The sequence below is a fragment of the Amblyomma americanum genome, chromosome 4 (genome assembly GCF_052857255.1).
Source record: "Amblyomma americanum isolate KBUSLIRL-KWMA chromosome 4, ASM5285725v1, whole genome shotgun sequence".
NCBI lineage: Eukaryota > Metazoa > Arthropoda > Arachnida > Ixodida > Ixodidae > Amblyomma > Amblyomma americanum.
This window is the reverse complement of record NC_135500.1, coordinates 166935340-166948164: the sequence shown is the minus strand read 5'-3', so window position 1 is coordinate 166948164 and position 12825 is coordinate 166935340. Positions and strand designations below refer to the sequence as shown.

Sequence of the window (12825 nt, the reverse complement as noted above, 5' to 3'; positions counted from 1 at the left end):
AAAGTTTGCTACATTTGGCCCCTTTTTCGTCCTTTCCAAATGTTGAGCCAACATTACAGAGAGTGTACTGAACTAGGATTATGAGTATTATTGCAGGGAACTTCATTTACAGGTTATTTAATGCAGATTTTGGCTTTAAAATTTGGTGGGCCCAGTAAAAAAGGGACAAAAATTAATCTTTAGAAAACAATAATCTGAGTTCAATAACACTACCTAAATTACGGATTACAATGCTACAAAAATTAATGCTCTAACCCCAGCCGATCATGAGAAAAGGGCCACAAAAATAGCCTAAAATGCATGGGAAGGATTGGATCGACCCTGTCCTCTTAGAGCCGGGCAGGAAATCAAGGGGCAGCTGAACGCACACGCGAGAGAGTTCCACCAATGGCTCGTGCGGATAGCCATCGGTCATAGCGAAGATAGTGGCGGGCACGGGTTTGGTCCCTTGTCACCCCCGGGGCACAGAGCGGGCGAGCTAAAACCGGTGTCGAAGACGAGGGATACATTGCTGTGGCATTCACTGGCGATGAAGTGCTTCTTCGGAACATTCGGCACGCGCAGAAGCCGATCACAGACAAGTGGCTACGTGGTGTCGGTGGTGGTAGCAGTCAACACGGTCCGGAACTTCAGGCGCCGCGCTGTTGAGGCGACATGCGGTGAGGCCGACAGATGTATAAGCACAGTGCTTCGCCATTCGCCGTCAGGTGAGTACAGTGCTTCCAACCCAACAGTGGCAGCGGCAGTGGTGAAAACGGTGGAGCCTGCGACGATTAGGAAAACTTCCGGGAATTCTACTGACCGATACGACTTGCTCGAGGACGCACACTTGACGCCAAGCTGCGCGATTGTGTGCAGGCTGACTATTGGGAGTCGGGTCGTGGGGCGATTCGCGGCCATCTACGCAGGCCAGGAGAAACGCTGACGTGGGACGGTCGATGCCTCTCCAGGGTGCATTTCCGGGCACGATTGGAGGACACGGAGTGCGAACGCTATTTGTCACACAGTTTGTAACGTTTCGCTACTCGCATCAACAAATTTTTACCTCTAATCTCGATGCTAGTCTGGGATGTTTCTTTCATTTGCCAACAGAAAGAACTGTTCGGACTCCGAGAGTAGCGACTTACATTTGTATGCCTTGAAAATACCGAAACTCCGAACCGCGACTCGGTCTTGACAAAGATAGTAAAAAATGACAAAGGAAATTCAATTCATTTTTGTGTTTTAAATAACCTTTTTTCTGTGCTCGAATTTAAAAAAAAAACAGTAAGCTAAAATCAGTGTTCGCTCAACACTGTGTGTAGAGCACAAACCAAGAATGCTCGTATGTACACAGGTGAACTAGCTGAGAGCGCACCCTGCACTGTCGAGTTGTACAGCTGGCAGTCAACTCCTAGTAGTGCCCCAGATATCGACGTCACCGACACCCCCGGAGGTCAGGAGGCACGCTGTTCCGAAGCCACCGTTACACGCAAGCGAAGAAAGGCAAGATCGTGCAAGGGTTAGCTCGGGCGCATAAATTTGCTAAGCCTTTCCAAATCCGGCGAACGAAACCCAAAGGCCCGCTTGCGCATCGCGTGCCCAGTCCCGGGAGACCCTGAGGAGAGTCGCGCAAGGCTTCCAAAGAAGGCTGAGCGCAAGCGAGGCAGCACTTTTTGGAGGCGAGGCAGCACCGCACGGCGTTTGAATATTGCATGTTGCGCTCCATAGAACGCCCAAGGCAATGGCTGTAAGGGAAGGAGGGAGTGAGGGGCATGCATTGGATTTGTATGTATACTGTAGCAGATACCACCGCTACCGCTACGGCACACACGTGCGTTCACCGGCCCTTTCCTACGCCGCTGTAGGCTAATGGCGGCTTCCTGCGGAACGGCAGTGCAGAGCGTGCGCTGTTTAGCAATCATCCGAGGAGGGAAGTGAGGTGAGCCGTGAAAGCGAGGTAGATGTGGGCGGGGTGGGGCGGGAGGGGAAGGAAGCTCCCGATATAGGGAGGAGGAGGAGGTGTCATTTTCCCTAATCGATGACTTATCTGAGCGGCAGATCGCGCCGCGTATGCCCCGCTTGTGGGCGCAATAATGAACGCAGCGAATATAAGGCGGCGGGCGTAGTCGTCGCCACCGGCGTTGTGAAGTTCCTGAGCGGGAAAGCAGGGAGGAGGAAGACGAGAAGAGAAGAAGGGGTTGAACCACACGTGGCGTAACCTTTCCGGACTGGCAGCTGCGTTGGGTCTTCGCTTCCCACAGCACCGGCAGTGAGATCGGAAATGAATGGAGCCTGAACGGGAACAGGGCTTGCTTGCCCCCCGTGATATAGCACGTAGGCGCAGAAACCCGGGGAACGGCTTGGTAATTGGGTCTCCGGTCTGCGCTAACCTTTCCTACTGCGCTTTCGGCGCCAGCGCCTCCAGAGCCATTCGCTTTCTGAAAGGAACTGCCGGCGCCGGGGCGCCACCAAGGCTCGCGAAATGCTGGAAGGCAGCCCGCGCGGTGATGCTGGGCGTTAGTCCATGTCCATGGCAGTGTAGGGCGGGCCTGTCGAATGCCTGAATGTCTGTCGTCGCGAATGCTCAGGCAAGAGTGTACTAGCAATCGGTTTTCCTCGAAAACTTGGGAAAACGGGAGCAAATAGAAGACGAAGCTGATGCAATCAGTTGAAAGAACTAAAGCTGAGACGCTGCTCGAAATATAGGCTTATGTGCCCTATAGAATTATGGGCAGAAACGCCAGTCGCGTAACAGATGCGCCTGCTCCTAGCACTTTATCAGAGACTGCAATATAAGCTGACCTCTGAATGAACAGAACTGAAAATGAATGAACTGGCAAGTTGCCCAACGAGGTGTAATGCATTTCGGGGTACACTAATTTTTCTTGCTTTTGGGCCCTTCGCAGATATGTAACGCGAAGTGGGCTGTCATCATTAGATCGTACACAACCATGCGTTCGTGGGCGAGAATAATCGCTTTCAGGGTGTTGCATGTTCATTGTACGAAGAAGTGGCAATCTTCGAGATTTTGCTTCTTCCACAAAACGTTTTTTCACTCACTCACTGACTCACTGACTCACTCACTCACTCACTCACTCACTCACTCACTCACTCACTCACTCACTCACTCACTCACTCACTCACTCACTCACTCACTCACTCACTCACTCACTCACTCACTCACTCACTCACTCACTCACTCACTCACTCACTCACTCACTCACTCACTCTACTCAAGTTAGCAAGTGTGGGCCAGCTAACGAGCGAACGAACGTATTAATTAACACGCACAAAGCGTCATTTATGAATATAATAATAATAATAATAATAATAATAATAATAATAATAATAATAATAATAATAATAATAATAATAATAATAATAATAATAATAATAATAATAATTGGTTTTGGGGGTATGGAAACGACGCAGTATCTGTCTCATATATCGTTGGACACCTGAACCGCGCCGTAGGGGAAGGGATAAAGGAGGAAGTACTGAAAGAAGAAAGGAAGAAAGAGGTGCCGTAGTGGAGGGCTCCGGAATAATTTCGACCACCTGGGGATCTTTAACGTGCACTGACATCGCACAGCACACGGGCGCCTTAGCATTTTTCCTCCATAAAAACGCAGCCGCCGCGGTCGGGTTGGAGCCCGGGAACTCCGGATCAGTAGCCGAGCGCCCTAACCACTGAGCCACCGCGGCGGGGCAACATTTATGAAGCGCCAAACTGAGTTTTAAGAATATGATACTTATCGAGGTTTTCCAAATAGCATTACACCTGAATAAATTGACAGCAAGAAAAAGAACAGGTATGCAATAGAGACAGCCCCAAACAAAAGACGCCCGCAGAGCAGGATGCTCACCTAGCACTTTGATGTACACAGTGTTGTGCGCCGTTAGGCCCTCCTTATTGCGAGCTGTGCACGAGTAGAGGCCTTCATCTGTGGCCCGCTCTACGTCCTGTACGACGAGCGTCCCATTAGGGAAGGTCTTCTGGCGATGGTTGTACGGCAGCCGGAGGCCCTCTGCAAGAAATGGCAGGCAAGCAGGCGTTTATCAAATGCCGGGAAGCACTCGTGGTCCGCGAAAAGGCAATCACCATACAGCGAATCCACATTCACGTGTGATTTATCTCGTCGAAGACAATGAATACACTACCGTAATTTGTTCGCTCAGCTTACGTGATAGAATTTGCAGTCAATATGGGGCGCTGCCTGACAAGGGAAAACGCGTTCGAAGGCGTTGCGAATGAGACGGTGGCACGTTTGAACGCAATTTGCATTACCAAGCTTTCTACCTAAAGCCTTTGAATGTGCAATTTTAACATCCCAAAACGACTCAGGCTATGAAGGATGTAGTAGTGGAGGGATCCTTATTAATTTAGGTCACCTGGGGCAATTTAACGTGCACTGACATCGCAAAGCACATGGGCGCTTTTATATTTTGTATCGAGATGCGGCCGTAGCGAGCGGTATCGAACCCGAAACCTTGGGATCAGCAGTCGAAGGCTAAAAGTGCTGAGGCATCGCGGGCGGTTTATGCCTAAACCAGCTGGGAGCCGAAAATTTCTTGTCATTGAGATAGCGTGCTCTTTACTAGGAGGCTCCACTTTTTGCACTTTCACCTTCATATTCTTAATGCCACCAGTGTACCGCCAATGTACTACCAGTGTACTGGGACAACAAAATTACAAAGATAATTTGTTCAAGTGTGAGGAATCGGGGCTTACAGCGATAGTTAAGAAGATGTAGTTAAACCTCATTTTAATAACATAAGTATAATAAATGCGGCATTGTGTGGGGCGCCCCGATGCATGTGATAGGCTTTACATTCCAGCGACGTTTTCCAGGAAAATGCGAATTTCAAGTAAAGCATACCGAGTTTCGAACAATCAATGACTGGCTTTAGCTCTGCCAGGAGATAAATACATATTCTAGATGGCATATGAAAGAAACGCCGCTACTGACTAAATACCTCAACATCGCGCATTTAGAATGCAATACAAGATGAGAAATAGGACGCAAATTTTGTTGAAAAACAGAGGAGCTTTGCAAAAGCTAATACTTATGGTTTCTATCACACAGGTGTTAGTCTCGGTGCAGCTGCTTTACTTGCTTTATATGATTTACTAATTTTAACTCGCGTGCGAAATCTGGTGGCTACATTCAGCCACCCAGGACAGAAGGCAGGGATTTGATTTGGATTCCGAGAAATTGCGTAGAATACATGTGGAGGACGGTGCCTCATTGCATAATTTATATGCCGGGGGTCAGTATGGACTTTGTAATGCCGCATTAACTAGCATCTAGTTGAAATTTCACCAGTGTACTGTACCTATCCCTAATCTCTACGCGTAAACAGTGATTAAATGCTCAAATTGACCTAAAGTACATTGTTCTAGCAGCTAAAAATAAAAAAGGCTAAAATGAAACTGTTGGTGTAATTACAAAATATGAAGAGCTGGGCTCTTCTTAACCATGCTTGCGAAAGAAACTGCCGCTTTCGGTGTCGGCCAACCCGAAAGTGGAGCACCTCGTTAGAGCGAGCGGACGCAATTAAGGAACGGGCCTTGTTAATAATGTTGATTGTGTAAAGCAAAAGCGAATAAACAAATGAAAAAGAGAGCGCGAAAAAAAAAATGAAAGTAAGAACACGAAACAAACGTAGTGCTTCGAGCGCGTGGCTGCGCACGCGCTGTTGAAAAGCCTGCATTCCGCAAGATAACGCCCGCCAGCCTGTTCCGTCTCTCTGCCTCTCTTTTTCGCGCCCCCGCCATAACATTCAGCCAACGTCACCTGGAAATGCGTGATACAGTGCACCTCGGGCATTTTAGCACAGCCGGCAGAGTGAGGGGTATAACAGCGGGGACGCGCACCAATAAAGAAGAAATCGGAAAGGCCTCGAAAGGCAGAAAGGCAGGCCATTAGCCTGACACGATATTGTCTGGAAAAGTTCGGGTCTTCCACACGAGCACTCAACCTGCGGAGGAAGTGGAAAGAGGGAAAGGAGGAGGGACGCTGATACATTTAGTAGGGGCTGCTTTTGTGCCCGCGGAGAAACTTGGCGCGAGTTACTTGCTGTCGCCGGTTGCATGAAAAAACAAAAAAACATGGTTTGGAACTGGGTTGAGAAGAGTGCACGGAAGGAAGTAACGTGGAGATCGGGATACGACCGGTGTGAGCAGACGTGAGGATTTTGGATGATGATATACGAAGCACAGTTTAGGGAAAGGTTCGACACGTTGCTGCGCGCAGTTGACTGGTTGACGCTTCCCGATAAACACGCTGAGAAGTACAGAACTTTTCTTTAGCCACTCTAAGAGCCTTTATTGCGCGCCGGTGTTGAGAGCTTCATGTCTGTTTGTTTCTTGTCACTGTTATGAAAACGTCGCTTCGTCAAAATCACTTCACGCACATTGTTTGGTACGAATGCGGTACGAATAGAGCACAATAAAGAGAGCAGAATTTGCGAGGGATATTTTTATTACGCATGACATTGACGTGCTAAAGCGTTAAGCGGGAAATTCGGAAACTGGAAGTTCGCGTTAAGCGAGTTTAAGTTAACAAGACTGCAAATTATTTTTTTGTCATGCTGTCCCTGAGATGTTGAAGGTGGCCGTTGAAGGAACGATGCGGTGTCGTCTGTGTACTGGCGCAGCAGCAATGGAAAGCAAAGGAAACTGTAACTTTTCTCTTTTCTAGTATGGTTTTGTATGGGAAACCAGTTTTTGGTAATCAGTTTCGAAGGCACGTTCACAAATTGTAGAAGAGACAACCATGCCGCCAGTGAAATCTTACCCAGCTCCTGCGCATGTAGGTTAGGATCCGACAGGCGGCGTGGTCGCCTTTCCTTCTGCTTTGTCTGAAATTACCCTCTGCCTAAACAATCAGCCATATAATTTTCCAGCCTAATCAACATCCTCATAAACTAGGAAAACATTGCATTTCCCTATGGGTTTCCTCTCTCTCAGTGACTGTTGGCTTCTTTTGCATCGTTTTGATGAGCCCGTCATCTCCTTACGCTTGTGTGCTGAGCGTACAGCGTGAAGTGTGACGTCACAGAGGAATCTCTTAGGCTCACCATCGCTGCTATACAAAAACACTCAAGCCGTCCCCGGCGCAACAATAGCTGCAAAAGAGAACACGTATATTCGCTCGCCTCTCTCCCATGTGATGGCCTCGATGGGGTATCCCCCCACGGGGCAGGTGATCCGCATCACCTCTCCGGCGACCACGGAGAGGTTGCCCATGCGGCGCACGAACGGAGGCCCGTGGACGTTGAGGCGCGCCGCGTGCTCCGAGACGCCCACGTCGTTTCCGGCACTGCATCGGTACAGACCGCTGTCCTCGGGGCGCACGCCCGAGATGTTTACGAAGCTGACCACGTGACCTTCGCTCGTTACGTAGTCGCCCATGCGGAAGCGCACGTTCTCGGGCACGGGCAGCCCGTCCAGGGACCACGTCACCTGCGCAGGCGCGGGACAGCTGTTCTAACCCCGCGCCAGTCACGAAACGCGGAACCTAAATCCGGGAATGAAACACGGCCAGTTTCTGGGGACTAACCGATGTTTTCGCCACCTATCAGCTGCCCAGTCAACTACTGGTGGCACCCCGCAGATTTTCTTCCTCAGTTACAACCATGCGTTGAGCTGCGATGTTCATCAGAGTGCCGCAACGGCAGTCAGCTGATCTTCTAGTTTTGGAATAACCCCAGCGCCAGATATTGATATATATATATATATATATTGGTTCTTTGGGCAGCTTTGTAACTGATACAGTCGAACCTCGTTATAACAACACGGTTCGTAATGAAATAGTGAATATAACGAAGGAATGATGATTTCCCTTGGAAGCTCGGCCATAGCGAAGCAACTGCTATGACGAAGTAATCGAAGGGCCCCTTCTTCTTCATTACAACGAGGTTCAAACGCAATCAGATGCTTGAAATCATCATTAACTTTGCGGGAGTCAACAATTAGAGTTGATGGTAATGAGAGTACTAACCATAAGAATGAACTGCGTCAGGGTGGCCTCTTTATTGACCGCTGCCACCGAATGCTTTTCCTTTGATTTTGCGACTCAAACGTGACAACCCGACGTTTACTTCGAAGGCAGCAGTGAATGAATATTTTTTGACAGTGAATATACTTTGACGGCTTCAAATCTAATTTCATCCCGCGGAACTATTCTTGTATTTGTACGCATCAGCCCTATTCAAGTGTGAACGAAAAGCGTTTATCACAGGCAGGTCGTGCCGTTTTGCCACCTTATTGCCAGCTCAACGAGTGCAAAGTAGACAGGAATCAGGCTGTTTGACTTAAGCCTGTTTAGGGCCCGCGCTAATCCTGCTAAGCAACTCCGTTGTTGCGGTCCGGGAGATACAAAATACCAGGACTTGGAGGAGCACTCTACCAGGCGTCCGGCACCGAAGCATCTTAGTCTAAACAGCTCCAAGGGGCGCCATGTAGCATTTTTATACAGGGAGATTATCGCAAGGACGCTAATGAGAGAAGAGTTACGCACCAGTCATTCTCCAGCAAAACAGCTGAAGGGCCAGGAGGTATGACTATTTCTAACCTAAACTATTATAGGTGTAATAATTTGCATTTAGCTGTTTCCAAGCCTGCGACATAGAGTTTTGGGCGAGTTAACTTCTAGCTCGTCAACGAGACGGAGAAGCTCACTGAAGACGGATATTAAGGGACTTAGGACATGCACTAACATTCATTTCTTTAAGGCCACAAAACGTGAAGCATGCTCCAAACACTCCACAAGAAGACAGCTGCGCAGTAAAAGGCTAAAGGATGTTTACCACGGTGAAAACATTAGATATACAATTTTATGGTCTACAACCGAAATACAAGGTAATGCCCGACAGCACTCATTTGTGGTTTCATTACTGTAATGATGGCGTCTGTAAACAAGTAATCAGTAAAGCTTCGGGGGAGGCAACTATAAGCAAACTAGGTAGAGGGCAGGTTATAAGTTATTATGATTTGGTACTGATGAAGCACGTAATAAAGATCAGTGAGAGAAGCTTCTGCTGGTCTCCAAGGACGCTTTCCATAGTCGTATCTGCGCAAATTGCGACATCCGTTGTTAGCCAGATGCCAGCATATAGCGCTAGGAAGGGACACGCCATGATAGCATGCCATGATTGTGTGCACAGCGTTCTTCAGTCTTTCCAAGAACACGCTTTTGTCCGAACTTAACAATGCTGACTGTGTTATCTCTCAGTGGCGGAGAGTTTTTAAGCCCGAAACAAGAGCTTTCCGGATGTCGTTTATACGAGATTACGACACAAATATTGACTAAGTAATTGTAGAAACAGCGCAACCCTTTTAACTAACATATTTCGCAAAAAAAAGTTTGCTGAAGACACTAGCATTACAATAAACGGTATACCTGGGTAAACGGTATAACGGTGCGCTCCTTTACGTGTCGATACCGTAATAATCTCCGCACAGGCAGTCAACCAAAATAAGTACACTGAAACCTCGGCCAACAAGAAAACGCGCTCTCGAGCATGATAGTATCCGGACCAAGAAAAAGCTCACCGGCCGATATCGACCGCTTGCGACAAGGCTGAGCGACAAGTGAAGCGTGCTCAGAGAAAAAATAAACTTCAAGGTAAACACCCCCCGAAATGGAGTCGGTTTCTTTTCCATTCACAGTGATAGGCAGCTGCTGCTGCTGCTTCTTTGAGCGAGCACGGCTGGGGTGAGCGCTCACACACGCACATACACCGGCACAAATGACGGGCAAGAACGGGCGGATCGATGCGCCGACGTCCGGTGGCCGTGGCGGCGTCGCGGGAACAAGACCGCTGTCAATCTGACCTGGGGAAGTGGTCGGCCGGCCGCGATGCATTTGAGGGATATGGATGGGCCCGGCGACAGGGTGCGCTCCGGGAAGGTCTCCCGCAGAATGGGCGGGTCATCTGCGTCCGCAAGAGTGCACGTGCGGGTCAGTTATACAGAAACGCGGTCACTGTGGCCGAATAAGCGCACAAAAGAAGCATAGCATCCCATGAAGAAGCGAACAAAGTTTGATGGAGTCTTCGTTGACCAAGGAGACATAGTGGTAGGAAGCTAGTCTCAAAGTAGCCCCGCTTTGAGCGGGGAGCTATTACGTCACAAAGTTAGCGAGGCGAAGTAGCTCCGAGAGTGGGGACTTAATAGATTGCATAAAGACATGATGAGATGGTTAAGCGCCTTGTTACGGCCATTACCGTCGCTCAGTAAAGCAGGCCTGAAAAACGAAAACGAGTGCAAAATATACTGCAAACAAAAAAAGCTGTAAGGTACCTAAACAGCGGTTTGCGCACATGACTGGCAGGTTAGGTTGGAGCAGGCAGAGAAGTTCAAGTTGAGCGGCAGTTTCTGCCAATCAGCTTTGTGAATCGCTTTTGAAGATGTGTAGTGAGAATCTGATCCTCTGGTATTAGTGATACAATGGGTAGAGAGGATTTTGGAGTGGTACTGTGGTCAAGAGTTCGCAGTCACCAGTAGGCCACATAAATAAACCTAAAGTAGTAACGTAGATTTTTTCATCAATTCCTGTTTTATGGTTTTGTTACAACTGGCGTCCTGTTTTGCAACAATTTGCCTCTCAGCAGCGTCACATTAGATAGCGGAGCTTGTAGGTGACCTTGCTACCATTGCAGTATCTTTCAGTTGTAAATTATATAACACACAAAAATTGTTCTTGTGAAAATACCACTACTTTTTTAAAGCATGACTGAAGAAGCGGCCTATGGCAGCATATCTTTGTTCAAATATCAGGAAAGCTGTATTGATAGGTGGGGTGGTGGCAAGCGACGAATAGACCAATGGACGGGCAAACAGACTTGCCCACTGATGAATCAGTCTTTCATTGTTTATGAGTATATAATTAACTAATTATTTTAGTTTAGGACTAATTAACCGCGGTAGTTTAGCTAGTGTATTCTATAACTAAGAACGTAATAAGCTTGCAAACAGTTTTAGCCAGCATTCTTTGCGAGGAAACATTCATACCTTTATTTGATAATATTTTCCTACCACTCCTTTCTATAATGCTTTTGGTCCAGGTGGTAATTCAAATAAATAAATAAATAAATAAATAAATAAATAAATAAATAAATAAATAAATAAATAAATAAATAAATTCAATATATTTGTTTATTGATTGAGTGATTAATGAATTGACCGACCGACCGACCGACCGACCTGGAAAGACTAGCTGAATTGCTTCTGTTAACTCACCGGCGAGCGTGAGGTCCGCTGCTCCCTGCGCCGAGGACTGGTCGTTGAAGGCGTAGCACTGGTATATTCCGCGGTCTTCGCGGCGCACGGGCGACACGGTGACGCTGTAGGGTGCGTGGCTGACGCCCCTCAGCAGCGGCCGCTGGTTGCGGTACCACTCGACGCCGTTCACCGGGAAGCCGCTCACCGAGCAGTTGAACGTTGCCGACTTGCCCACGTCCACCTTCTGGCTTCGCGGCATCACCGCCACCGACAGGGGCGCTGGTGACGCGGAGGTAGCGGAGACAAAGAGGAAAGGGAGGGCTGTGGTCCAGCGCAGCCGGTACACCAAACGTGCATGCAACAGGTGATTCGGCAAGGTGAACAGAAATTATTTAATGCAATGTATGATAATACGAGAGTGTCATTAAACATGGAGAAAATGATAAGATACATCTATGAAACGCAAGAAAAGTTGTTAATTTTGAGCTTCTTTACTTGAGAGAGAAAGGATTCATGAAAACAAAGCAGCGAGGCCAACCTGAGGAATCATTGTCTAGCCTTCTACGCTGCTTTGAGGAAGGGGAAAAGGGCGAAAATTAGGGTTATGCTGAGTGACAATGCGAACAAAAGAGAGATGAAAATATGTATGGTCAGCGTCATATGAAACGCGAAATAGGTAGTTGCGATGGGAACAGCAAAACTAGAAAACCGAAATCAAGAAAGAATGCATGCTAGCGCACATACCGCGAAGACCGCTACGTAGCAGTGTTAATAGATCCAGCCTGCATTTCCTCCCCAGCAGCTGTTATTCGTGTTTTAGTTTTCGCGTTACAGTTATCTTGTTCGCGCTTCGTTTGGCGCGTCGCACTCATCGAGATTCTACACAAGGAAACTAGCCTCCCACTTTCACCCAGCATCAAATTAGTCAACATCCCCAAGAAGATGAATCATCAGTTCCTCGAGGGTAGCTGCCAAGCACCAGCTACGCACCACTAACCACGCTGCGGACACGTCGTCATATGCGCAGACGCTTGACACTCGAACACAGGATCAAATGCACCCACGATATTCAAGCCGGGCACCGATAATCTTGAAACCTTGACAGCTGGCCCCTTCAGCGATTCACCCACTTGCAACCCACCGGAAACTGAAGTCAACACCTAAGCCATATATGAAGAAATACGGACAGTTGATAATAATAATAAGAATAATATTAATTGGTTTTTGGTGGAAAGGAAATGGCGCAGTATCTGTCTCATATATCGTTGGACACCTGAACCGCGCCGTAAGGGAAGGGATAAAGGAGGGAGTGAAAGAAGAGAGGAACAAATAGGTCCGTAGTGGAGGGCTCCGGAATAATTTCGACCGCCTGGGGATCTTTAACGTGCACTGACATCGCACAGCACACGGGCGCCTTAGTGTTTTTCCTCCATAAAAACGCAGCCGCCGCGGTCGGGTTCGAACCCGGGAACTCCGGATCAGTAGTCGAGCGCCCTAACCACTGAGCCTGCGCGGCGGGGACAGTTGATAGGCTGCGACTGACAAAAAAAGATTGACAAATAATAAGCCCACGTCTGCACTGCTTACGAAAAACAGGCTGCACCTAGCAATAA

At 48.1% G+C, this 12825-nt stretch overlaps 1 protein-coding gene across 1 annotated transcript in view; it reads right to left on the bottom strand.

Annotated features, from left to right (window-relative positions):
* The window catches only part of LOC144128634 (cell adhesion molecule Dscam1-like), a 222856-nt gene that overhangs the window by 31392 nt on the left and 178639 nt on the right, over window positions 1-12825 (bottom strand). The window contains 4 exon segments of the mRNA XM_077662175.1: window positions 3849-4010; window positions 7144-7450; window positions 9824-9924; window positions 11231-11491. Coding sequence (XP_077518301.1) covers window positions 3849-4010; window positions 7144-7450; window positions 9824-9924; window positions 11231-11491 — 831 coding nt within the window.